A 26,214-nucleotide genomic window follows, 5' to 3' on the forward strand; every position below is an offset into this window, starting at 1 on the left:
CGTTCGCCGGCGCCCAGTCCGCCGCCTCGCTGCCTTTGTGCTTCGGAGCGACCGGACCCGCCACCAGGGCCCGCCTTGTGTCGGAACCGTCACGCCACCCCGACTTAGCAGGGAAGGAAAGTTGGAAGAGATCGGCGCGCCTGGGATGTGATTGTCATCCTGGGGCCGGCGCTCGAGAGTCTGAGAAAGAGAGAGAGAGGGAGAGAGAGAGGGAGAGAGACCCGGGGGGGGGGGGAGAAAAAGGAGGGTGGAGAGGAGGGCCGGGGAGGAGAGGCGGGCGCGAGGGAGGGGCGAGGGGAGCGCCAGCGAGCGGGAGAGGGAGCCGGGGAGGAAGAGGGAGAGGGCGAGGCGCGCCTGGCGGCCGGGTTGGCTGCGGCCGCCCAGAGGTTCTTGCCAGTCCTCCCACCGACTACACCCCGGGAAGGAGGAGCTTCAGGCGCGCACAAGGCGTCAGAATCCTCAATTTCCAACTTAGCATCTTGGCAGGACCTTTGCGAAGCCAAAAGCAGAGCCCCCCAGTGCAAAGAACGAGGGGGAAAAAGAGAAAGCAGCAAGGGAGGGGGGGAAACCCAGCCGGGGAGAGCAAGGCGCGCAGAGGAGAGGGCTCGGCAGTCGCAGCCGGAGGCGCGCGGGAAGCCAGCGAGGAGGCGCCGCGGGCCAGAGTCCGGGAGCCGGGGCCCGAGAAGCGGCAGCCGGGGGCAGCCGGAGGCCAGGTGCCCGCCCGCTCGCCCTCGCAGGGCGCCGCCCGGCTCGTTGGCGGCCGCGGCGCGGCGCGCCTCATGCCCGTGTGTGGCCATGTCCTACCCGCAGGGCTACTTGTACCAGCCGTCCGCCTCGCTGGCGCTCTACTCGTGCCCGGCGTACAGCACCAGCGTCATCTCGGGGCCCCGCACGGATGAGCTCGGCCGCTCGTCGTCGGGCTCCGCATTCTCGCCCTACGCCGGCTCCACCGCCTTCACGGCGCCCTCGCCGGGCTACAACTCGCACCTCCAGTACGGTGCCGACCCCGCGGCAGCCGCCGCCGCCGCCTTCTCGTCGTACGTGGTGAGTGAGCGGGAGCCGCGGCGGGCAAGGGCAGCTGGGGCCGCGCGGGGCGGACGGGGGCTGCGGAGGACACGGGCCTTGGCGCCACCGCGGTCCGCCCCCGCCAAGCTTCGCGGCCCCTGCAAACTTGGGCGACTGTCTCGCTCGGCTTCGCCCGGGCCTCGGGCTCAGGAGTTGCTCGGAGGGCAGAGCTGCGTCCTGCTTGGGCAGCTGAGCTGGAGGAGAGGGTTTTTGGGGGAGAGGTCGCTGCAATTAAAGAGCAACATTTGGTTCAAACGTGAGGTCCAGGCCGCCCTGCAAATTTTATTTTATTTTATTTTTTTGGTTTTGCCATTTTGGAAAAGTAGTTCAAAAGAAATGGACCAGAAATCTGAGCAGAAGCGTGCTAAGTCTATGTAAATGTGTTTGGCCTCGCCTTTAATTAGTCCTCCAAAATGTTGCAAATCCGTAATCCTATCTTCGCAATCCGATTTGGAGGTATTAAATTTCAGAAAAGTCGGCCGAGCTGCGGTGCATCCGGGATTTTTCGGCCGGGTGCACTTTCTGGAAAAGCGCCGTGGGTTCGGTTTGGGGTAACATTTTTGGAGGGGTGAGAGTGCCCAGACAAGGCTTAGCTTTTCCTTTGCTTTTTTCTGTGGGGGGAAACATGCCTTGACTTCCCTTGCTCTCTCCCCTTGCGCCTAACGTGCAGCCACCCGGGCACGAAGTGCCGAGTCGCCGCCGCTGCCCAGGCCTCTGTCTGGGTGGAGGGCCTGGCCGAGGTGGCCGGATCTGCGCCTGGGGGGCGGACTTGCCCAGGCAGACGGGGGCCCACCGGGTGCCGCTGAGGCCAGGACGGCTTCAGGCGTCCCCGAAGAACGGGAGTCAGGAGTTGGCGCCCCCGCTGCCTACCGAGGAGGAGGAGCTGCCCCTGGGTCTGAGCCCGCCAGCCTTACCCCAGGGGAAGTCAGAGTTTGGGCCTCGCGGCTCGCGGACCCCTGGGCGCAGGGAAAGTGTGCTTCGGTCGTCTAGGTGGTACTGGAGACCACGGTCCACTCTCACCTTCTCTCTGCCTGTGCGTTGCAGGGCTCGCCCTACGATCATACACCGGGCATGGCAGGCTCCCTGGGGTACCACCCATACGCGGCGCCCCTGGGCTCTTACCCCTACGGGGACCCCGCGTACCGGAAGAACGCCACACGGGACGCCACCGCCACGCTCAAGGCCTGGCTGAACGAGCACCGCAAGAACCCCTACCCCACCAAGGGCGAGAAGATCATGCTGGCCATCATCACCAAGATGACCCTCACCCAGGTGTCCACCTGGTTCGCCAACGCGCGCCGGCGCCTCAAGAAGGAGAACAAGATGACGTGGACGCCGCGGAACCGCAGCGAGGACGAGGAGGAGGAGGAGAACATTGATCTGGAGAAGAACGACGAGGATGAGCCCCAGAAGCAGGAGGACAAGGGCGACTCCGAGGGCCCCGAAGCAGGTTGGTGGACGCGGGAAAGGGTGTGTTGGAGCGGGAGTAAGAAGGAAAAGGGGGGCCTGGAGGTTGGGGGCTAGGGTCTCTGCCTTTGCGGGCGGGGACCTGAGCCCCGCCGCGCGGCCTCCGCGCCCCTGACGGCCTGGGGTTTCGCCCGCAGGAGGAGCGGAGCAGAAGGCGGCTTCGGGCTGCGAACGGCTGCAGGGGCCGCCCACCCCCGCCGGCAAGGAGACGGAGGGCAGCCTCAGCGACTCGGATTTTAAGGAGCCGCCATCCGAGGGCCGCCTCGACGCGCTGCCCGGGCCCCCCCGCGCCGGCGGGCCCTCCCCGGCCGGGCCAGCGGCAGCGCGGCTGGCAGAGGACCCGGCCCCTCACTACCCCTCGGGCGCGCCGGCTCCGGGCCCGCACCCAACCGCGGGAGAGCTGCCCCCCGGTTCCGGCGGGCCCTCGGTCATACACTCTCCGCCACCGCCGCCGCCGCAGGCGGTGCTCGCCAAGCCCAAACTGTGGTCTCTGGCAGAGATCGCTACATCCTCGGACAAGGTCAAGGACGGGGGCGGCGGGAGCGAAGGCTCTCCGTGCCCACCGTGCCCCGGGCCGGTAGCGGGGCAAGCCCTAGGAGGCAGCCGCGCGTCGCCGGCCCCGGCGCCATCGCGCTCGCCCTCGGCGCAGTGTCCCTTCCCAGGCGGGACGGTGCTGTCCCGGCCTCTCTACTACACGGCGCCCTTCTATCCCGGCTACACGAACTATGGCTCCTTCGGACACCTTCACGGCCACCCAGGGCCAGGGCCAGGCCCTACAACCGGTCCGGGCTCTCATTTCAATGGATTAAACCAGACCGTGTTGAACCGAGCGGACGCTTTGGCTAAAGACCCGAAAATGTTGCGGAGCCAGTCTCAGCTAGACCTGTGCAAAGACTCTCCCTATGAATTGAAGAAAGGTATGTCCGACATTTAACGCGGGCTGCGTCGGTCCCGGACTTTCCTAATTTATTAAAAAACATGGCCTTGGCAGTTATTTTTCCATCAACGAGAGAGAAACAAAACTACCCCTCCTATTAAAAAGTTTATAGTTCGTGGAGATGGACGACATACACATGTAAACATCTCCTCACACAAAAATGTCTTAACCAACCGAAAGAAAAAATTAAAAAAGGATTTGTATTAAATCTTATTCTGTATATTTAATGTAGCATTTTTGTATTTAAATTGATAATTCCATATCTTTGAAGTAAATTATGAAATTAAGACACCTGTACAGGCATTTAATGTTTTTTTTTGTAATATAAATATATACATTTGTGTTTCCCCCGAAACTGTTTCATAGTTTAAAAATACAAGTTTAATTTAATTTTTTACACCTATTGATTTTTCTGGGTATGAGCTAAAGTATTATCACAGAAAGGAAACAGGTTATACTCTTAGATTTAAAAAGTAAAAGAAACTGCAGCCGCCTTTGTAAAATGCAAAATATTTAATTAAAAGAGATTTTAACATAATCAGAGCCACTCATTACTTTTTAGAAGCCTCAATAAACTGTCCATCGCCTTGGACAAAAGGTGGAAACTGCAACTTTTTTTTTTCCCGAAGTGGGGAGTGAAGGGTTCCACAGAACCTCAGTGTGCCAGGGGGGAAACCATAATTAGGCGGCAAGCCCCGGGGACCCTGGCCCTGCCGGGAATGCAGATTTGGATCACTGATTCGGGCTGCTTGGGGGAGATTGGACCCTGGAGGAAGGAGGAGAGAGACCCAAGTGTGTGCCCAGAAGGGAGAAGAGATGGCAAAGCCTGCTAGAGACACGTACCACCCGAGCTCCATCGCTTAACCTAATTACTTCCAATCAGTGTCGTGTTTTATGCAAAGCAATCAGCTGGTGAACTTTGCTAATGAGTTCGATTTTATGCCGGATTTAGCCCTTATTACTATTTCAAAGGTGCTGTGGGCTAATGCGGGCGGGGAGCGTTAGGGGATGCCAAAGGAGAAGGCTTTCCCCAGTCACTGTTTTCCCCACCCCTTTCGAAATTGGGCATTGATCTCTTCGTTGGATTTGATTAAATTAGTAAATGTTCCAGCCGCGACAGTGCGGGTGGTAGGTGGCCCCGTAGATCCCCGCGCAGCAGCGAGGCTGGGGCAGCGGGACCGGCTAGGGGACGGTTCCCCCCTTTCACAGGTAGGTGTCACACTTGTCCTGAATTACAAGCCTGCACTTCGCAGAGTCGGAGATTGGAGAGTGGGCGGAAGTGGGGGAGGGAGGGCCACAGTCGCTTGGGGGCAGTGAGGGGAGCCCCGAACGGACAGGAGGGCGCCCCTAGCCCCCGCTCCCGCACGGGCCCCCTTTTGGACAAGTGGCCTTCAAAAGTTCGAGGACATTTGCCTAGATAATGAGGCTGATGTGGACTCGATCAGGCTTGTCGTCGCGTTAGCACTTCCCCTGTCTCGGATTCGAGAGGCCAAGTAGCTAAAAAAGTATTTTTGAGGTTTTACTTTCTCGTTTTAATCCCGCATGTTTCATCTCAAAATGAAAAATCAGGATGAGTCTCAATCCCAAATGAGGAAGAGACACCTCCCTGTGCCCGAGGCCCGCCAACACTGTCGGTGTTCGCGTCTCCATTTTGCGTCGGAGAGGTGGAACCACGGACTTGCGTTACTTCGTGGGAAATTTTCGGTGGTCGGGGAGGGGAGGGTTTACAGCAAAAACATACTCCAGCGAGGGGAATTAATTTGCTCTATTAAACCCAAGCTCGAGTGTAGAGAGAATGTGTTTGCACATAATACTGGTTTAATTAGGCTAAATCAGAATGCACATATTTGCATTTCTACTCAAGACTACTTTAACCCTACTTGTTTTTTTAAATACACCCCAAACTTTCACCGGAGTTTTAACTTTTGCTATTTTTTTTTTTTAAACCTGCGAGGGGGCTCCATTAGCTTATTCGAATTTAAACAAGTTAGCAAACTGCATTGTCCAGATGTTTTTGCGAACAGCAGTCGACTTAAGAGTTTAAATTAGTGAGGAAATTCAAGCAGGGAAAATGGTTTCAAAGCTGGAAGTGTGAATGATTAAATATGCATGAGATGATCGTATTTTATTTTGTCCCTTTAATTATAAATGATCTTTTTTAACAATTGAATTCCAGAGATGACTTGCCCTACCACCACCCCCATCCCCGCGCCCCGGCCCCCTCCACCCAACCAGCTGACAGCCTGGTTCACAATCAGCTTTTCCCCCCTGTTGAATATGCAGCCCCAGGAGTCACCTTCTCTTCTAAATAAGTCAGAAGAATAGGCCAGACCCCTTCTCTTAAGAGAGAGTTTAAGGACGACATCAACTCTGCGGGGTTTTGGAAGCGCTGGCCCTAAACCCTGCCCAAAGATTTTAAAAAAGAAAATTACAGGCCTCCTTGTGTTCCCGGGAATATGCAAATGGCGCGGCGCGGGCCTCCCCAGTCTGAGCTCGGAGGCTCGGGGCTGGGAGCCGAATGCCCGCGGGGCTCCCTGGGAACGGGAACCCCGCACCGGGGAGCCCGCGGCCTTTCTCCCCGACGAGGGGCAGCTTGAGGAGCCTCCCGGCCAGGGAGCGAAACCACCAGGGGCCGGAAGGCTGGAGCCCGAGTCGCTGCCCCCTGTCCGCATCCCTCCTGCCCTTGGCCTCTGCAGAGTCTACGGGTTTCTTTGCGTACTTCATCTTGAATGCAAGCCTCCAATTAAGTTTGGGGTTTGCTTCTTGCAGAGCTGGGTTTCGTGGCCAGTGGTTTTTCTGGTGTCTAGAGACTTTCCAGGTTGGGGGAAGCCTGCCGGGCAGTTCGGGGTTCGGAAATTTAGGAGATGTCTCTCGCGTTTAATCCTAGAAGTAGTTTCGTGTCTTTACGGTCCCAAGTGCCTCCTCGAGCCCGCTTGGCCGCGTCTTGGGCCGTCTCGAAGGCACAGCGTCTTGGAGGCGCTGGGGGCAAACTTCCAGCGTGCAGTGGGGTCGAGGTTTGTTCGCAGGCTTGGATTGGGGCGCCGAAGTTGCGAGAGGCAGTGCTTAAGACACCTGGGTGCTGGGGCTGCGCGGGCGTTTGGCACCTGCGCTTGACTGCGCGGGTTCCGGCCCCCTCGAGGAGCGTTTAGCTTGGCACTTAGGGACCCAGAGGGCCGAATCCCACGCAGCAGGGGCAGCGGGATCACTGCGTGGGGTCTATGCAGTCACCCCCCTGAGGCAGCGCCAAACCGGGACTGACTGGGTCCCTTCCCTTCCCTCTCTGTGCGGGCCCGAATCAGTTCATGGGATTTGGGGGTGAAGAGCCAACAGCCCAGTCAATCCCCGAGGGCGCATAAGCGGGCACCGAGGAGGAGCTACAGAAAGGGGACATTGCTGCTTCGCTTCCCGCTCCTCGGCTCGGGATGCTAGGGCCCGAAATGATGTTCCCTGGCCTGGGTGCGGGGCCTGCATCGAGGCCTTCTGGTTTGCAGACCCTTCGGGGCCTCTCATTTTGCTAGAGGTGCGCAGCTCTCTGAGCCTGGAAGGTTGCGGGGGAGGGTCGTCCGTGCAGTTTCAGAACCTTCCGTGCCTCCCAGCCCACCTGTCCCTCACGACTACCTGCCAACTCGAGCAGAGGCAAGGAATAGCGCTTTGCAAAGCGCCCAAAGTGAAAGGAATGCGATTGCGCTCCCGAGAGGGAGCCGAACGAGGATACAGCTTAGGAAGGGCGCCGCCTACTGGTCCCCGGGCGCCACGCGGTTCGCAGAGAGGAGGAGTTTAGGCAAGACCTGGCTTCGTCCCCCACCCCCAGCGGGGTCTTAGCTCTGAACCCCAAGCGGGTCAAACTGAAACTGCCCAGCTACCGCACTCGCTGCGGCTCGGGTCCCACGACCCAGTTAGCACTGGAGATTTGGAGAGCGGGGCTCGCGACTAGAGCAGTTTTAACCCTACCGATTCCCGCCTCGGTTTGGGCACAGTCTCGGAAACCAGGCGGCAGGAAACTGAGAAATAGAAATATGCCCACGGTTGAACAGTGCGCGGGTGGGGGGGGCGCAGCCGTGCGTGGCCCAGGCAGCGCTCCCGGGCTCCCGCTCCGCTTCAGGTGAGCGCTTCCGCCTCTGCCGACCTTTCCGAGCCAGGGTTCTGGAACCCGCAGTTTTGTTTCATCTGCGGGTTGGCCTATCCGGGGTCTATCACGCAACCGGACCCCCCAAAACCGTTTCTGTCTGTTGGCCTATGCGTTGGACATCCATAGGAAAAGGAAAAACAAAACTACCTTCGCATTCTTAAAACCCTCCTATTTCGAAAGCATCTTAATGAGGTCGGCGTAGCGAAGCAAGAGCTGCACATCTGGGCGTCCCCTTTCACCCCTTCAGAGGCACTAACCTGTGCTATCATCTGGTCTCCCCCTGGCGCAGAGATACTGGGGGAAAGCGGAGGAGCGTCCTTGGCCTGGCTCTTGGAATCCCTTTCCACTCGGCCACCGAATAGGAAAATCTGGCCTGACTGAGACCTTGCCACCTGCCCTCCTTCCAAACTGGCCAAAACTACAGGACTGTCCCTAGTCCCACTCCACCGGTCTCCCTCGGTGACCTGGCCAGAGTTGGTCTCCTTTTCGTTTTCGTTTAAATGCGACTTGGGTCCAGGGCACAAGGCGGGGCCCCGGTTGTGGCCTAACGGAGGATCGCCGCTGGGGCGGGGATGCAGCTCTGGCGGCACCCCCTGCCCATGCCGGCCCCTCCGGGCCTTGCCGGGTCTCTGGCCTCCTGCCGGCCATAGGCCCCAGCTCTGAGTCCCCAAAGCTGCCCTCCTGGCTGCGCTCATTTCCGGCGCCCGGACAAGCCCGGCGCGCCCAGACGCCACTTTTTCCCAGTGAAATCTGCTTTTATTTGCTCCGAGCAAACCCCGGGCTCTCAGCGCTCCCGCCTGATGGATGCAAATGTAAATGTGCACTTATTTAATTGGATCAGGCCCCAAGATAAAAGAGATAAACGGCTCCCCGTTTGCTAACTTATTTTCCGCGGCATGCGGCGCCGCGGAGGGGAAGCTAATGAAGGAACTGCGCGTCGCTCGGCGCTCCCGCTCTCCACGGTCACGGTGCGCGGGCCGGTGTGCAGGCTCGGCCTGCGGCTCCTCGTCTACTTCCTTGGCATGGCCCCTGCCCGCCGGGTAGGATGCCCGTGGGACCTTCTGTGCTCCAGGACCAGAAAGTGAGAAGGCGCGGGCGCGGGCTTCCCGTTTGCAAATATCCCACGCCTCGCCACGATTTTCTCCGGCTCTTTCCCCTCTCTTCTCTTACGCAGCTCTCCATGCTGGAGTCCAACCGGCCCGGCCCGTTCGATAAAAAATCCTTTCTTGCTCTCCTCCCCAGGCGTCCTCTTTCACCCCAGGCGGCGGTCTCAGAGAGAAAGATGACAGGGCCACGAAGAAGGCTAGGCGCGCCCACCCCCACCTCCGCCACCAGGGTCCCGTGGAGCCGCCCTTTAAGACAGAAGGACCCCCTTCTCTGTTCCCAGATGGCTCTCTTTTGGAGCCTGGGATTTCTTTCAGAATCGTCAGGACGCCATGGATTACCGCCCCCCCCCACGCGCGCACGCAATACACACAGCCCTTCAATAATTTCAAGGGGTCACAGAATCCGACATTTAGGCATTAGGAGGAGAAAGGTCTGCCTGGCTCTTCCTTCCCCGGGGCCGGAGTTCAGACCTCAGTCGCTATCCTCAGTTCGTTCCCCAAGTTGGGCCTGGGATTTCCCCCACCTCCAAATTTTTCTTCCGTTCGGAAGGTCTGGGGAGGAGGTCGGGGTGGGTGAGAAGGACAGGAGGCCGGGCACAGTAGCCTGCGGTGCGTGGGCGTAAAGGAGCAGGGGAAAGGGTCGCCCTAGTCGGAGACCCTCTCCAGATAGCCCCCTGGAGGCTCGGCTGGGCGGGACTGGGAGGGCTGGAGCAGGGGAGGCTGGCTAGGGCTGGGCCGGATGAGGCCGGGCTAGGCTGGGCCGCCGGGCCGCGCCCCATCCCCAACGCGCTGATGGATTGGCTTGTCAGGAGAGCTCTGTGCGCGGAGCCCATCAGAAAGCACTTACCTCGCTATACTGAAATTACTGTCTTTTCAGGGGCTAATTTGTGTAACTCCCATGGAGGGGCTTGGAGGGGGTTTGATGAGGCATAAAATGATGATTAATGAATTTATTGGCCGCTGCTCATCAAACAAGGGCTGGAGAGCTCCCGTCCGCACCGGCGGCCTGGCGGCGGCGCTCATCACAGCTGGGGTATGGCCTCGGGGTGGGGGGGGGGGGGCCAGCGCTGCAAGGGTTTCCCCCAGCGCCTGGCCCTGGCCCTGGGCGCTTTCCTTGACCTTAGCTGCTTTCCGCTGGCCAGCCCCGCAGTCAGGGCAACTCCAGCCGTGCCACCATCGCCCCCTGCGGGCGGGCTGCTCAGGCCTGGGGGGAGACCCGGCTCCTGTGGCTGCAGGCCCAGAGCGGGTGGCAGCCTCTCCAGCCTCAGCCTTGTAATAGCTGGGACAAGTGTGACCAGGGAACCCTAGGCAGCGTGGGGATGGAGACGTGGGCTGTTGTCCAGAGACATTATGGCTTACTGGTTGGGTGCTTGGGCCTTGGTGACTAAGTCCTACCTGTGCAACTTACTAAGTCTTGGACAGATCAAATAACCTCTGGGAGCCTCAGTGGCCTCATCTGTAAAATGAGGCCTGTACCACCCCTGGTTTTGTGAGGATTCTAGTGAGTGGCGCATAGCTGTCCTTCAATAGTTACCAGGGTCCTGCTCTCTTAAGACTGTACATCCTGAGACACACTACCAAGGCCTGGGGATAAGAGGGAAGGGCAGGAGACTGAGGCATCGAGTTCTGTCTTGCGGAGGACCCTGCAAGAATGGCTGATATTCCTCAGCACTCCCCCTCCTCCCACCTTCTATGGCCATGACCACGCAGCACTCCCCGGTGCCTGATGGGGGGGATGCTGGGAGCCTGGGAAGGCAGTTAGACAGAGGAGTGACCACTGAGTGATCAGAGCTGAGCTTTGGGAAGCTGGCTGGACTGCCTTGGGTAGAATCAATTTCAGATCAGTCCTCCCAGGGTAGTTCAGAGCTCCCCCCACTCACAGCCTACCCTTTGTCTGCAGGATTCTGTCTTTTGGGATCTGTCCACAAGGGCCTTTTAGCTTTCTCTGGTCTCAGTCAAGAACTTGCAGCCCATGAACTTGGAAATTCGGCTGAGATTCTTTACCTCCCCTGCCTACATTGTATCCCCCATGCTGCCCCACCTCCATCTGCCAACACTCTGCTCTACCTTTGAGTCCCAGGACATCCTGTCCTGCTGAAATAATGCAGGAAAGACCTTGGCATCGACCCCTCCAGCGGAATGCTTCGATCAGCCTCCGGGTTAGTGCAGTTCTACTTAACCTGTTCCGTTCCCTTCCTCCAATATCTACTAATTGAGCACCTAAAATATCCCGGATGTGCCATTCCAGGTGTGTGATTTGGCAGTGGTGAAGAAAACCAAGCTCGCCCTCCTGGACCTTATACTGTGGAGGGGGAGACAGAAAGTGAGCAAATGAGTATGATGATGGCTTCTCACAATGTCTGGGTAATGAGTATTGGCAGAAAAATTAAGTAGGGTGAGGACGTGGAAGGGCGTGTGCTCTTTTAGCCAGGGCAGTCTGGAAAGCATCCCTTAGGAGGGGCAATTGAGCGGATACATGAAAGAAGTTGGGGAGTAGGCCATGAAAATATCGGAGGGGGTGATTCCTGGGCGGAAGGGATAGCGGGTGCCAAGATCCTGAGGTAGGAACAGATTTGAGCAACAGCGAGGGGAACTTTGTGGGAGGTGATGAGGCGAAGGCAAGGCCAGGTTCTGGCTATGGGGGGCTTTATTGGTCCTGGTGAGATCTTTGAGCTTAATGATGAGCGAGAGAAAGGAAGAGAGGGATGGTCTGGGGAGAGTGATGGAATCTAATTTATGTCTTCAAGGCATCCCACGGCATGAGGAGCTGCGAGTCTGGGTGGGCAAGATCAGAGCAGGGCCCAGTTAGGAGGCTGGCAGGAGAATCCAGGGGGAAGGTAATGCTGTCTTGGACCATGGTGGTCACCAGAAAAGTGGTGGTTTCTCCCAATGATCAGGTTCAGGCTATATTTTGAAAGTAGAGTCAGCAGGCTTTGCTGATAGGTTGAGTGTGGGGGGGGGGGGTGTGGAGGGGAGTTCTGGATGCCTCCAAGGATTTAGGCCTGAGCACTAAGGGGCTTGGAGATGCCATTTGTTGAGATGTTAAATATAAGAGAGGGACAGGGATTTTATTATTATTATTATTAATTATTATTATTATTTTTAGAGGGAGAGAGTAAGACACTATTAGACCTGACCTCCTCACCCTTTGGCCCAAAAGCGCTGCTCCAGTGGACCCGCTGGGCCTCCAGTCACAAGCCCTAAAATGAACACACTATGCTCCCTCCCAAAACCAGACTTCTCAGAGCTCCCTACTCACCACATCTGCCCTTTCATTTCTTTTTCTTTTTCTTTTTTTTAATCAGTGGAGAAACAGAGGTCCTGAAAGTGAAAATGACTCACCCAAGCTCACACAGTGAGTTCCCAGGCAGAAGCGAGCCAGAAATCCAGGTCTGCTAACTCCTCGCTGTGTTCCGCCTGGGCCTTCACCCAAGCTACATTCTCTGGGATATCTGTATTTTAACAGAGAACTGGAACAAAATACCTTAACAGAGAGGAATGAATTTATAATGGTGGAATCTCAGACACGGTGACAGGCTGTCAAGGGAGATATTTTTAGGCTGGGCCGGGAAACATCTTAGCCCTCCTCCCAGGCTGCTAGAGGATGGCTGCCTCTTCACGACTCCGTGTGTGAAGTACAGATGAGGGGAAAGCTAGGAATGTGCCATCTCTCTCAGACACTCCACAGCAAGGAGGGACTGAGCCTGCGGCCAAGGAGGGTTTTCTTCCGTAAATCACCGCTATCTGAAAAGATTGGCTCATTTCTCCTGTTGGAAGTGACTGTCTGCCCGCCCGCCATTATCCTACATAATGCAAACAAAAATCAATGTTCCTTTACCCACAGGTTCACAGAGCAACTCCTATCAAACAAAGATTTGAGTAGGGGGCAAGGCCCGGAATTGTGGATCTTTCCTGTATTTATTTTTGAATTCCTTCCTTCCTTCTCTCCCTCCCTCTCTCCTTCCCTCCTCCCTTCCTTCCTCCCCTCCCCTCCCCTCCTTCCTCCTCCTACTCCTTCCTTCCTTCCTTCCTTCCTTCCTTCCTTCCTTCCTTCCTTCCTTCCTCCTTCCTTCCCCCTTCCTTCCTTCCTTCTTCCTTCCTTCCTTCCTTCCTTCCTTCCTTCCTTCCTTCCTTCCTTCTTCTTATGTCTCAGCTTGACTGGTTTTTTTCTCAATTCTTTTCTTGACTCCTTGGGTTGGATATATGGTCGTCAGCTTGGCATTTTTTCCGTAAAACTATCAGTGGCTTTGTCCCCAAGGGAAGCTACAGGCCCTTAGGAACAGCATCTTGACATCTTTCAAGCAGAGTGAGACATCTGTTAGCCCTAGATTCCAAATACCCTCCCAGTTCCAGAGCGCCCCAGACACCTTCCCGGCTAACTCGGTCTGACATCAGACTTACCACACAGTTGTCATTTCTGAGACTTTTTTTTTTTTAGATCCAAACCACAAGGGTTTTTTTATTTTATTTTATTTTATTTGTTTGTTAGTTTTGTTTGCCCTGTATTTGTATCCAGCATCTAAATTCAAACCCTGTGGTCATAGGTGGCTCTTTTCCCAAATACTCATACGTGCAAAGATGTTCATTGGCCGTTGAGGACCCATTTTCCTGGATCACATAGAAGTGTGGATTAGTGGCAAGTTGGAGAAAAGGGTTCATTTAGAATAAACACCACCTCTCTGCTCTCATGAAGAGTATGGTAGAAAAATCGCTGGCCTGGTTTATTTTGGTTGGTGGGGTTGTTTTTCTCTCCAGGCTTTTTTTTTTTTTTCCTTCCTTACTTTTTCCTTTTTGGTTTTCGCCTTTACTCTGGCGAACACCTGCCAGGTCGTACACCATGTAGGAGGAATGTCTGAGGAGACGCCATAGGACTTGAGTCTGTAAGGAATGAGCCCTTAGTTTGCTCAGTGCACCTCAAAACCCTCAGGGCTCCCACCCTCCGAATCCCTGCTCCAGTGTCCGACAATTGCAACGACTAATTATGTAATCCCTTCCTTCGAGTTTTGGAGTTTTGTCACCATCTATTATTTTGAAAGGAATAGTTATATCGGTAACTGAAAAACCAGCCTCACCTGCCATCAACACAAGACAATGGTAGAAAGCAAATTCACGATGTGAGCTTCTTGGGGTCCTGGGCTCGGAATGTGAGCTGCGTCTCTCGGGGTCTCGGTTGGTCCCAGAGGCTTCCCCAACCCCATTCCTCTGCTTTGCAGGCTGCCTTCGAAAGTACGTGCGCCACACGAGCACCTTTTCGCCTTCCCTGACACCATCTCACGTGGCCCCGGAGATGGGCTTACCACACTTTGGAAAATGGTAACTGTTCATTTTCTAGATATGGGGACGGAGGCCCTGGCTTGTTCGACGTGCTCAAGATCACAAGGCTGTTTGGTGACAGAGCCAGGGGTGGCCGCCTCCCCGCCCCCAGCCTGCCTCCCTGTGCTCCTTTCTTAATAAATCCCTTGGACAGTAATCCTCATCCCCAGGTCCGCTTTGGAGAAGGCAGGACCAACTTGGGGGGATTGTTGTTGTTGTTCCTTATGTCCCCCTGGATCTGCAAGGCCTAAGCCCCCCCCCCTTTATTTCTTATCTGTCACTCTTTGGGGTTAAATAGCCAAGACCAACTACCCAATATGCCCTTTCACACCACAAAAGACTCTGGTCCTTCCTTCCTTCTTTAGGGAAAGGAGAGAGGGCTGAGGCCTCCAGCTCTGAACAAAGTTGTTGGGGGGGTGTGGACTTGAGGGGGTGGCCCCTGCCCCTCATGTCCTCTCTCTCAGGCTGCTCGCAAGTGCCAAGTTTCCATCCCATTCTCCTCTTTCCTGAGGCTACCCACGGTGACACATGGTAACCTTGTTTACCATGGATAAGTGGGGGAACTGTTGGGCCCCCGGCTGTAATGTCGCTCAAAGTCAACACTCCCCACCACATCTCGCCCCTTCCCCCTCTTTTCTCCCTGAGTGAGGACCTTCTGCACAGTGTACTCACCTGGGGGCCCTCCCCTCAGTGAAAGGACTTCAGAAACAGGCCGACACCTCTTTCCTCACATAGCCTCACTCCCCAGGTCCCATAGATCCTTCTAGGGGATCCCATTCAATTGCCTCCTTTTCGCTGCTCTGGTCTGAGGTGTTGTCATCTGTCACACATCCTCCTGACCATCTCCCTGCCCCAGTCACCTTCGTAATCCCAACAGAGTCCGAAGCCTGACGTGGCCGAAGGATTCAGTACGTCTTGGTGGAAATGCAGACAAATGCATGGACCCCAAGCCGGTGCACCAGTCTGTATTTTCCCGCAGAAATAGGGATTTTGAAACAGCTCTGGGATCAGACCCATGTGAGTTCAAATCCGGATGGCGCTCTGTTATCCGGAGTGTATTTGTGAACCAGATTAAGTGACTGAGAAATCTATACAGAGAGGCCCAGGAGCTGTGGGGATTGAACAGGTGGGCCCTGGTGCCAGCCTGCCTAGCTTCCATTCCCATCTGGGCCATCTGCCGGCTGTGCAACCGTGGGAAGTTTCCTTAACCTCTCTGAAATTCAGTGTCCTCAGCTATAAAACGGGGATAACAGTGGTATCTACCCCAGAGGTGAGGATTAAATGAGGTAATGTGAGCAGAGCTCCCCGAAGCACATGGCCGAAGCTCCAGAAATGTACGCTTTTCCTAATATTACTCCATACATACGGTTTTTTTGAGGTTGAAAACAACTTCACCTGAGAATTTCTAAAATTGTGTGGTGTGTTTTTCCCCAGGTCTTAACTACTTCATATCTTTTTGCTGACCAGCAATGGTTAAGATGTCTAGAGTTAAGACAAAAAAAAAAAAAAAAGCTTATTTTAAGAATCACTCCTTGGAACATTATTTCATTACTTAAACTTTCTGCTGACTCATCTATTCCTTGGTGACTGAGTCTTTCTTTACCAATAACTTTAATTACATCAATCACTCATTCCAAAAACTGCTGAATGATGAGAAACTCCTAGAGGTGACACTGTGGACTTCTGTCACACAAGCAGGGGACTGTGGAAGGGGAACTGCTTTTTCCTCCCATTTCTTTTTTTCTTTCTTTCTTTCTTTCTTTCTTTCTTTCTTTCTTTCTTTCTTTCTTTCTTTCTTTCTTTCTTTCTTTCTTTCTTTCTTCCTTCCTTCCTTCCTTCCTTCCTTCCTTCCTTCCTTCCTTCCTTCCTTTCTTATAGCAATCAGTACTTCAAAGAAAGAACGCGTGTTTAGCTCTCGCGATTTACTGTCTGCCCATCTATCTCCCCAGCCATTTATAATTAGCAATCTCCATAGCAGGGAGAATGCCAATTCACAACTTCTTGAATCGAATTGAGTGGAATTTGTTTCATCTTCTGACATTTTTTTTTTTTAGTCCTAAGGCCCACCTGCCTCCACTTCGTGGCTGGGGGGGGGGGAACTGTAAAATACATACTATTGGAGAATTCCAGCCCCCATTCTTTTGCTAAAAGCTGCCAATCACTTGGTTTAAGGGTGACCCTATAACTTAAACAAAGATTGGTTATCAACAGTAACGGCTACCTTACTGAGGGACTGGTCCAGGCTCGTTATTACGGGAAAGGTTTTATGTACGTGACCTCAGGAGAACCTCATCGAACCTATAGAGTGTGCACGCTTAGTAGTCCCCACTTTACAGATGAAGAAACCAAGGCACTGAAAGATTTACTTGCCTGATGTCGGTGCTGGATATGAGCCCCTAGGAATGTCTGACCCTTATTTTCTGGGCCTCGATGGAACCAGGGCAGAGCTGCTGGCTGCTCTTTGCGGCCTTAGGCAGTAGATGTTTTTCTGCTTCTTCGTGGCTCACCTCTGTGAGTGGAGTAAGGTACCTGCTTATTGCTGAACCGCCGATGTTATCTGATGCTGCAGAGAAGCAGGGACCCTAGCTTCGGTGAGAGTAGTAGGATGCTGGTGGGGGTAGCAGGAATGGCGGGCTTCTCCCAGAATCCTGCCCGAAGTGAGTGCTCTTCCTTTCTCACCTCCCCCGCACACTTCGTCCTCTCCCTCTCGGGCTGTGATGCCTCATAGGTCTGTCTCCAGGCCTTCCCCCACATCCTTCCATCGGCATAGGAGAGTATTAACGAGGAGACAGTAGCCAAGGGAGCTATAGAAGGTTGTAGAGCAGGAAAGCAGCAAAATCAAAGCTGCATTTCAAAAAGATTCAAAGTCCCACTTCCTCTCTGTCATCCGAGGCGCTTCATCAGTCTGACCCCTCTCTCCTGTGTGGCCCTGTCTCCCAAGATCCCCTCATGGGCGTCCCGTGCTGTGGTCTCACTGGCTCAACACTCACTCCCCAAGCCCTGTTCCCAGGCTGGATTCTTTGGCTCAGAACAATCCATCCCAGGCAGCTGCCTAAATCCACTCCTGCTTCGGAGATGGAGCTCAAGGGCTTCTGGGAGCTTCTGGGCTTTCTCAATGGCTCCAGCCCACTCTGCTTTCTGTCTCTGTGGGACTGCTGTGGGAGAAGAGGCAGCAGAGGCCAGAGCAAGCTGGGTTTGCCTCCCACCTCTGCCATGTACTAGCGGTGTGACCTTGGGCCACTTTCTTAACCTCTCAGAGCCTCAGTTCCCCACAGTCAAGTCATGATGATAATATCTGTGTCCTGAAGTCTGGTTGGAATGAGCATGAGCCTGCCTGTGGAGTGCTCTAGGAGGTCATTCGTTTTAGCACCGCCTACAAGGCTGCTGTGTTCATTGACCACATACCGAGTGCCCGTATGTTAGGACAGAAACAAGATGGTTCCAGAAAGCACACCCTTCCGCGAGCTTCGAACTGGCTTTTCGTCTTTGCACGTATGTTTCCATACACACCGAGATGTGGTTCTAAACTCTCCTGGTCTATTTGTCTTAAGCCAATACTGTACTGTTTGTCTTACTACGGCTTTGTGGTACGTCTTAAAATTTTGTAGGGTGGTCCTCACTCTTGGTTTTTCTTTTTTGAAACTATTTATTTGACTTAGCTCTTTGGGGGCATTGATTCTCCAACGCACGTTTCAAGATGAGTTTATCAAGTGTTAAATCGTTTATCTTTGCACCCTTGCCGTCAGTACTGTGCTAAAGCGCACCCCAGAGTTCTAGCAGGATCTGTATCAGGCACCCTGGCAGTCTGTCCTGGGGCAAAGCTGAGAGAGGGCTCAGGCGACTTATCTCGGACGGAAGGGAGGAGTAAAGGCCCGTGGTGGCTCGGAGGCACGATCCAGAGCTGGCTGCCTGAGGGCTTAGGAAGCCCAGTGTCCCCACATCCAGTGCGGGAGGTTTTCTCACTTAGATTAGGATCCCCTTAATGCCCCTAGCCCAGCCCCGAACCCTGAGTCCAGAGCACGGTGTGACTAAGAGTGTCGGCTTCGGAGCCAGGCTGCCTGGGTTCCCGGCCTCCATGTTTTCCTCCCACCTCAGTAAAGGGCAACGCCATCTAGAAACCCACAAGTCAGGGGGCGCCTGGGTGGCTCAGTCAGTTGAACATCTGACTCGTGGTTTCAACTCAGGTCATGATCTCATGGGTTGTGATCTCATGGTTCATGGGATTGAGCCCTGTGTGCACCCCCTGCTAAGCAGGGAGTCTGCTTGAAGATTCTCTCCCTCTGCCCCTCCTCCCCCATCTCTCTCTCTCTCTCTCTAATAAGTGAGTCAATCTTAAAAAAAAAAAAAAAAACCTACGAGTCACTTCTCAGCTTTTCCCAACTTCTCCCAGTTGTCACCTGCAGGTATCAAATCTGGACTCGGATTTGGTCAATACCAGATCTCCAATTTTCCCCTTGAGGCTCTACTTCCCTTCATTCCTGCCACCATCACTGTGATCCAGGCCACGGATCACTGTCACCTTTTGACGCCTTGATGGCCTCCCAGCTCTAGTCCTGTTCCAGGGGCTAGCTGATCTTCCCCACTGGAGATACGCTGCATACGTAATGCTATAATTCCCCACCTGAAATATTAAACGGTTCTCTATGGGCCTCATACAAGACCCAAACTCCTCAGGATGATGCTCCCTCAAACTCTGTGCTCTAAACCTGTAACACTGTTTGCCTTTGCTATGTACTGTTTGGCCTCCGGGCCTTTGCACACGCTGTTCCCTCTGCCTGGCATGCCCATATTCTCACTCTGTCCCCCACCCTCTACAGTCAATCCTTATGTGGCAAAAGGTCTGTGCTTGAAGCTCCCTCCTCCCTCCGTATCCTGCCGCCCTCTGTGCTGAGGCATACAGTAAGGGGTGAGCAAAATGTACTAGTTGTGTGAACTTGAGGATGCAATTCACTTCTGAGGTTCGGCTTGTTCATCTGTAAAGGGCACACGATCATAGTGATGAATCCATTGCACATGGACACTTTCTTTTTAAATTTTTTACTAAACTCTATCCCTGTTGTGGGGCTGGAACTCATGACCCCGAGACCATAAGCCACGTGCTCTACTGACTGAGCCAGCCAGGCCACCCACCCCTGGGTGGACACTTTAAAAGTCCATGTATGATTCATTGTCTCATAGGACTTTGGGGAGGAGTGAAGGGGATCATTGCAGACAAATTCATAGACCAGACAAAAGCATAAGGGCCAGCCATACATAGCCTTAAGGAATTTTCAGTGAGATCAGACTCCTACCACCATAGCCAACAACTCCTTGAGAGTCATTTCCTTCCTTTTTTCTTGAAGGAACCTCAACTTTGTTTGTGGTGGCAGTGTGCCCACTCTTAGGGGATAGCCATTTATGTCTAGGCCATTCACGATAATTTCATTCCCCTTTGCCAGATGCTTACTCTCCCAGCATCCTTTGCAGCTAGGTGTCCATGTGACCAATTCTGGCCAATGAGACATGAGGAGAAATCTACTAATCTTTCCAAATTTCAATTTCTTGTAAAATGAGGAAGTAGGATCAAAGAGCAGTAATGTTTAATCCCCATTTGCTTGTTTTCTTTCTTCCTTTCTTTCTTTTCTTTCTTTCTTTCTTTCTTTCTTTCTTTCTTTCTTTCTTTCTTTCTTCCTCTTTCTTTCTTTCTTTCTTTCTTTCTTTCTTTCTTTCTTTCTTTCTTTCTTTCTTTCTTCCTTCCTTCCTTCCTTCCTTCCTTCCTTCCTTCCTTTCTTCCTTCCTTTCTTTCTTTCTCTTTCTTTCTTTCTTTCTTTCTTTCTTTCTTTCTTTCTTAGCAGAGGACCTCCCTTTTTGGTTCCAGATTTTTCCTTGGAATCCTAATATATACAGCAAGCAAAGTACAATTGCTTTAATTGAAAGGAGGATTAAAGAGTGCAGGAACCCCATCCTAGCCTTCACTGGCAGCCCCCAAAGCATGTCCACAAAACAACCCTTGGCAAACCACTGGTTGGGAGCACCTCTATGTCCTGTTTTGGGTATTGTTTTATTTGTGTGTATTTTTGGACACCTATGCTAGTCCAGCATCCCGAATTTCCCTCAAGATCCACCGCCCTCCCCTCCCCTTGGTCCATATGCTTTTGATGAAGTTAATTTGACTCTAGTTCCTGGGCTAGACATAGGATTTAAGTCTGACTAATGTTCCATCTCTCTGGATACAGTGATTGGTTCAGCAATGTGCATGTGACCCAATCTGGTCCAGTGAGATTGAGGCCTAGGATTTTTATTAAAGTGGAAGAGAGGTGGAGGCATTCTTTTCCCATTGGACTTGAGACCTAGTACTAGGAAACCTGAGAATGAAGTCCACATGGAAGGGAACAGAGCTGAGAGATGGAAAGAGAGCAGACCTTAGAGACTTTGAACCCTTGCACTTAGCTTTGCTTGAAGACTGACAGATCTGCTGCTGGATTGGGGGGTTTGTGAGTTCATAAATTCCCTTCTAAGTAGTTTCACCTTCAGTGCAACCCAAAGAGTCCTAAATAGTATAGATCCTTTCCAGATCCGGAATCCTGGAAACTCTGAGAGGTAGATATGAAGATTGGTCACAGACTGTCCCATTTTCTCCTGGGCATGTGGTGGGATTGTACTTCTCCAGTTATTCCTAGCGAGGCATGGCCTAGGACTTCCTTTGCCAACGACGCATGCGGAGAAGTGATATGCGCCACTTCTGGGTGGGATTCCTTAAAAGTCAATGCGTGATTTACCTCTCTCTCTTTCCTTCCCATAATGATGTTCCAGATGGCAGAGGCTCCATCAGCCTGGGTCCCAGACTGAGGACAATGTGGAGCAGAGAGCCCTGCTGACCCTCGATGGATCTGTACCGTGAGCAAGAAATAAACCTTTGTTGATTCAAGCCATTGAGATGTTGGCTCATCTGTTAAAGCAGCTTCCCTTAGCCCGTCCCAAATAATATACACAGGATTCTTCTCCTCCTCCTTCTTCTTCCCCTGCCTTCTCCCTCCCTCTTTCTCTCTCTTTTCCTGCTGCCCTGCTTTGCCCAGCAGTCTTACGTAACTCTGTTTCTTAACTTATCTTCTGTCAACAGACTTTTAAAGGTTTTCATGATTGTTCATCCACTGCCTTGCCAGTGATATTCGAGTGGACATTGGCAGGAGATAACTAGCCTGCCCCAACAAAGCCGTGCCCCTGGCATCCATACCACTGCCAATCAATTACAGCAGTCGGCTAGTCATTCTCCCTAGCCCTCCAACCTCCCCAGCAGGCCAACCTCCTAATCATATTACTGGACTCACAAGGCTCTGAATCAGACCTTCTCCATTCATTATATTATGAAAACGGACAAGACCCTGCCGTTTGGGCTGTGGTCTTCATAACGTGAGGCTCTTGCCAAGATTTAAAAACTCAACGATTAAAAAAAAATCCTATACAAGATCGGCTGTCATTGTTAATAAGCTATTTCTAGAGCGGATGGGTTAATTGAGTCAATGCTCGAGACTCTGCAGCTGGGGAGGACGTTCGGCAAGTGCCTCGGTTCTTTGGGAAGCAGAAAAGTAGGAGTAAAACATTCTTTCAGCTTGAGAGTGGTTATCCTCATGACCCTCTACAACGCTGGTATAGCCCAGGAGTCTCGAAGGTACCTGCTGAGGGGGCCAGATGCGCCATGTAACGAGCAGAATCACCTGCACGAGAGTGGTGGGACCGTAGGCTACTATGCGGTGGTGTCTCTTCAGCATTCAGCTCTGGCTGAGAGTCACCGTACAGGAATATAGGCTTAGCATTGCTGACTCTGTCAATGGTTCCCCCCCCCGGGAAATTTGAAATCCATACAAATTGTCAACGTCATCACATTTTTCCTAAAATACTATTATATCTAAACTTAGTGGGAAAACTGCAGGTAGAACGTTTGACGGTTTATAACACAGTCATCCCTTCCCCCTCCCATTCTGCATCATCTCCATTTTACAGATTAGGAAACTGAGGCTTACAAAGGTAAAATGATTCACCCCAACGGACACAGCCGGACTCTGAAGCTCAAGCCTATACCTCCTGACTCCAACTCACCCAGATCCCAGGGGTCACCTCACAGCTCACATATATGGCAGGGAGGCCAACTGTCCACCAAAGACTCCTGCTCCCGTTTTCCCTGGTATAGGTTGCCAGTGGGTGGCAGTGACAAGCCAGAACTACGGGCTCCCCGCCTGGCTTCTAGGTGAAGTCACGTGACCAGTCCTTGTCAATGGAATCTGATAGGAAGTGCTACTTCCGGGAGCTCGCTGTGAAGACATGGACGTGCCTTCCCCCGCCCTCCCTTTCTCCTTCCGCAGCCTCTCGCAGATGAACACAACCTTGGAAACCGTGCTTGGAAATCAAAGAACCTCAAGACAATGAATCTGTGGCTTCTAGAATCATCTTTTGGAGGAAAGCCACTCTAATCAGCAGCAGCCATTTTGGACTCGACATCAGGAATCAATAAACCTCCATTGTGTGTAAGCCATTGTACACTTTTGGTTTTACTTGCAAAAATGAATGGATTTTTCAAAAACCTGTCCTTTTCTTCTCCTTTATTGGCGGGAGGAGTTTATAATGGACAACGTCATCCCCTTGAATCTGGTGGGTCTTGGGGGGAGAAAATGACTCAAGTTGAGTTGGGTGAGGGTGTAGCGGGGGTGGGGGTGTAACGGCCCCAAGTGTCCCTGCATCTTGCCTCCCCCCACCCCAACCTGGCTTTGAAGAGGGACTCGTTCATATTTCAGCTGGAGGTGAACATATTATCACTGAGCCCTCCTGGAGAAAGACGAAAGACAAAACAAGCATTTGGCCTGTCTGGGCCACACACCCTCAACCAAGATAGGAGTCAACATGTTTGGGAACATCAAAGACCGTGTGATATCTTAAGCATAAGGAGATTAACATTTACAAAGGTTTGCCCCTCGGCCTGTTCCCAGGAATCCAGCAGACAGAGCCAGAAGGGACAATTAACATCACCCACCTGCATAGGGGTCTTCTGGCATTTTGTATTAGAGGGTGTTTTTCAGTTTTCGGGTTTTGGGTTTTGTTTTTGTTTTTTTCTTTTTTGAGCCTTCTCCTGGCTTGGGTATGAAGGCGGTGGTGTCTGGTGTCCTATCTGAGCAAGAACCCTTTGCACATTTAGGGTGTTGCAGAACAGTCGGGAAATGACAGCACAGGTACAAAGACCCAGGGGAGAATTCTGCCCCCACAAGTACCAAGCCGTTCACCCTCAGAGAGTGAAAGCGAGAGCATCTTTGCCCATCTTCTTATAGTCAGAAACAGTCCCTGCGTCCTAATCCAGCCAGCCAGTACAAAACAGGGCTGAGACAGTCTGCAGGAACGGAGCGGGGGGGGGGGGGGGGGGTGAGGCACTGGTTCGTCTCTTTGAAGCAAGAGGCCAAGAATATCTCAACACACTCCAAGTACCAGCAACAGTAGGCAATGGATGGGGACCAAAATCCCTTACAGCTGTTGGAAACCATACCCTATTCAGAGATAATTGGCAATTAGTTGAACAACTCCTGTTTAAAACACTCCTCCTCCCCACCCTCAAAGACAGCTGTGTTTAAAAAGGGGAGGGGAGAGAGTTCTCAAGAAATGTGGAAACCTAATCTTCAAGTCAATAAAACAAAACAGGGCCCTGGGAGTAAATGAGTGAGAGGATTTTAAAATATGCGGAGGCATTGGAACATCTTTTGGAAATGCACTGCCCTACTCTTCTCTCGAAGTGTAACAGGGTGGGCAGGGACACAGATGCGGGGGGCCGAAAGACCTGGGTCTGAGCAGCTGCTCTGCCACTGGCCAGCTGTGTGAACTTGGCACGTTTCTTAACCACTCTAAGCCTCAGTTTGCTCCTCTGCAAAATGGGGATGACAGTAATTACGCTGGGGAGATTAAATGGGATGGTGCATGGGGCCTAGCATATAGTAAGTGCTCCAAAGCCTTAGCTCTCAGGCATACACGCTTATTCGGATCCAGGTTCCTTAGCCTGGCATTCAAGGCCCTCTACAATTTGTCTCCCACCCACTCTTCAGAAGTCTTCCCCATTTTCACATTCTCTGTTGACTAGCAACCAAATGGAACCAGTCCCCAGGGCCTCTGCTTTCTAATCTGAGAAATGAGATCAATGAACTAGATTCTCTCTAAGGTCCCTGTTAACCCTGTCTTCCGGCATCGCATGTCGGTGTTACCAAGTCCTCAAGGTCGGGCTCAAACACCCCCGTGAAGCCTTCCCTGGGAAGGAGTTGATTTCTTCTTGTAAAGCTCAAACCAGACTTGCAAATCATTGGCAGTTTTGTTTGATTTGCATTATATTTTTTAATTTTTATTTTCTTATAAAGATTTTTTTTTACGAGAGAGAGAGAGAGCATGAGCAGGGGTGGGGAGGGGAAGAGGAAGAAGCAGACTTCCCACGGAGCGGGGAGCCCGATGCCATGCAGGGCTCCCTTCCAGGACCCCAAGGTCATGACCTGAGCCGAAGGCAGACACTTCACTGACTGAGCCACTGAGGCTCCCTGCACTGTATTTTTAAAAAATCGGAAAATACTGCACCAAAATTTGGATTTCTAGCTTCTCTGAAAAAAGTCAGCAGACCCAGCACTCCTGGCCCCATAAAGCCTGAGCAGAAGCCCTTGTCTGGAGATGAGTCGCTGCTGCCCCCTGCAGGTGGGGCAGGCGCTTCGAGATTTTCCACCTCCCAGGCGTCCCTGATTGACTTTAACAGCCTGAGCCCTGAAGGTAACTGAGATCCCTCCCCACCCCTTGTCCCCTGGTTCTTCCTTCCCTACTTTCTATTTTTATCTCATAAGGGCTATTTCTTGCTTTCTACCTTACGCTGGAATTACTGATGTTTGTAGCCATCTTCATCTCTGCTGCAGACTGAGAGCCTTGGGTGGGGGGCTCTCTTTTGTTCATCTGTGAAGCCCGAAGGCCCCGGCTCTGTCTGGCTTCAGAAAGGGAATCAGCAGGGCCCCTGATACCTACGAGTGTCACTCCCTGGTGTTCTGCAAACCAGTGCTGTGATGGACTAGCGAGTGAGCAGAATGATGAATGAACAAAGACGTGCACTTATAGAGCTCCTACTGTGTGCCAGGCACTGTGGGAAGTGCTTTGCAGATACCGACTTACTCATAAAATGAGTTCACATATGAATGAATATCAAATGAATGGGTCTCTCCATTTGGTTCTCAGCTCGGGGCTGGGGAACCTTCCTCCACAGGAGACATGAGCAGATATTCTCAGCTGTGAACTTTGTAGGTCTGGGGGCTCTGTGCATCAGAGATACACTCACGTCAGTGGAATGGGGATCGGGGAGACTGTGATTGTTCCCCATCCGGAAACACGGTTCGTTGTCTGAAGGCCTTAGTGGAACCCAAGACCAGTAGACAGAGGTCACTGTCACCTACCAGAGTGAGATTACCTTCCCAGTTTCCCCTTCAGTGTCACCCAGAGCATCAGTTAGAGCCTCAGTCCCTGGAGCGTGGAGTCAAACAGTCTGTTTGCAGAGCGCCTGTTTGCAGAGCGCCTGTTTGCAGAGTGCTCAGTCAGTTAAGAGTCTGGCTCTTGGTTTCGGCTCAGGCCCTGATCTCAGGGTTGTGAGAGTGAGCCCTGAGTTGGGCTCCACACTCATCGCTCATCGAGGAGTCTGTTTGAGATTCTTTCTCCCTCTTGCTCTGCCCCTCCTGTTCCTACTCTCTCTCTAAAATAAATAAATAAATAAATACATAAATAAATGTTAAACACACACACACACACACACACACACACACTTCTGTGTTTGCACAAAGATTTGTAGCAATCTGCTCCCTGTGTATGATGTTTTAGAGTTTCACAGATCTTTCCTCACTGGTAACAATCACCTCCACCGGCCACCTACTTTGATCTTGCGGAAGTCCCCCGTTTCTCTCCCTCCTCCTTACGTGCATTATGAGGTACGTAACACATGCATTACTTTATAGTCATTTCACAGATTAGAAAACAGAGGTCAAAATGGAGGAAAGGGTTTGCTCGAGGCGGAACTTGCAAGGCCAGAGATAATAACCTGGATTCTGGCTCAAATCTTCGTCTAGGTTTCATCGCCAAAATTTGCTTAGGTGGGGAAAACATACGAATCTGTTGGGCACCATTGTCATATCAACCCTGAGGAGGACATGGTGGTTACGGAGATTGAGGAT

At 52.6% G+C, this 26,214-nt stretch overlaps 1 protein-coding gene across 2 annotated transcripts; it reads left to right on the forward strand.

Annotated features, from left to right (window-relative positions):
• Positions 1-329: 329 nt before the first annotated feature.
• Positions 330-20,915, forward strand: IRX5 (iroquois homeobox 5). Of its 2 annotated transcripts, XM_087870430.1 has the most exons (4): positions 330-1,044; positions 2,110-2,515; positions 2,670-3,449; positions 20,810-20,915. In XM_087870430.1, the coding sequence occupies exons 1-4, from the start codon at positions 796-798 to the stop codon at positions 20,872-20,874; spliced, it is 1,500 nt and encodes a 499-aa protein (XP_087726556.1). In that variant the 5' UTR covers positions 330-795; the 3' UTR covers positions 20,875-20,915. The 2 variants fall into 2 exon arrangements, with proteins under 2 accessions (XP_087726556.1, XP_045662765.2); XM_045806809.2 differs by lacking the exon at positions 20,810-20,915 and having other exon boundaries at positions 2,670-3,863.
• The last annotated feature ends 5,299 nt before the right edge of the window (positions 20,916-26,214 follow it).

This window comes from Ursus americanus, chromosome 21 (assembly GCF_024610735.1).
Source record: "Ursus americanus isolate L20-20 chromosome 21, mUrsAme1.1.p, whole genome shotgun sequence".
In the NCBI taxonomy this organism is placed as follows: domain Eukaryota; kingdom Metazoa; phylum Chordata; class Mammalia; order Carnivora; family Ursidae; genus Ursus; species Ursus americanus.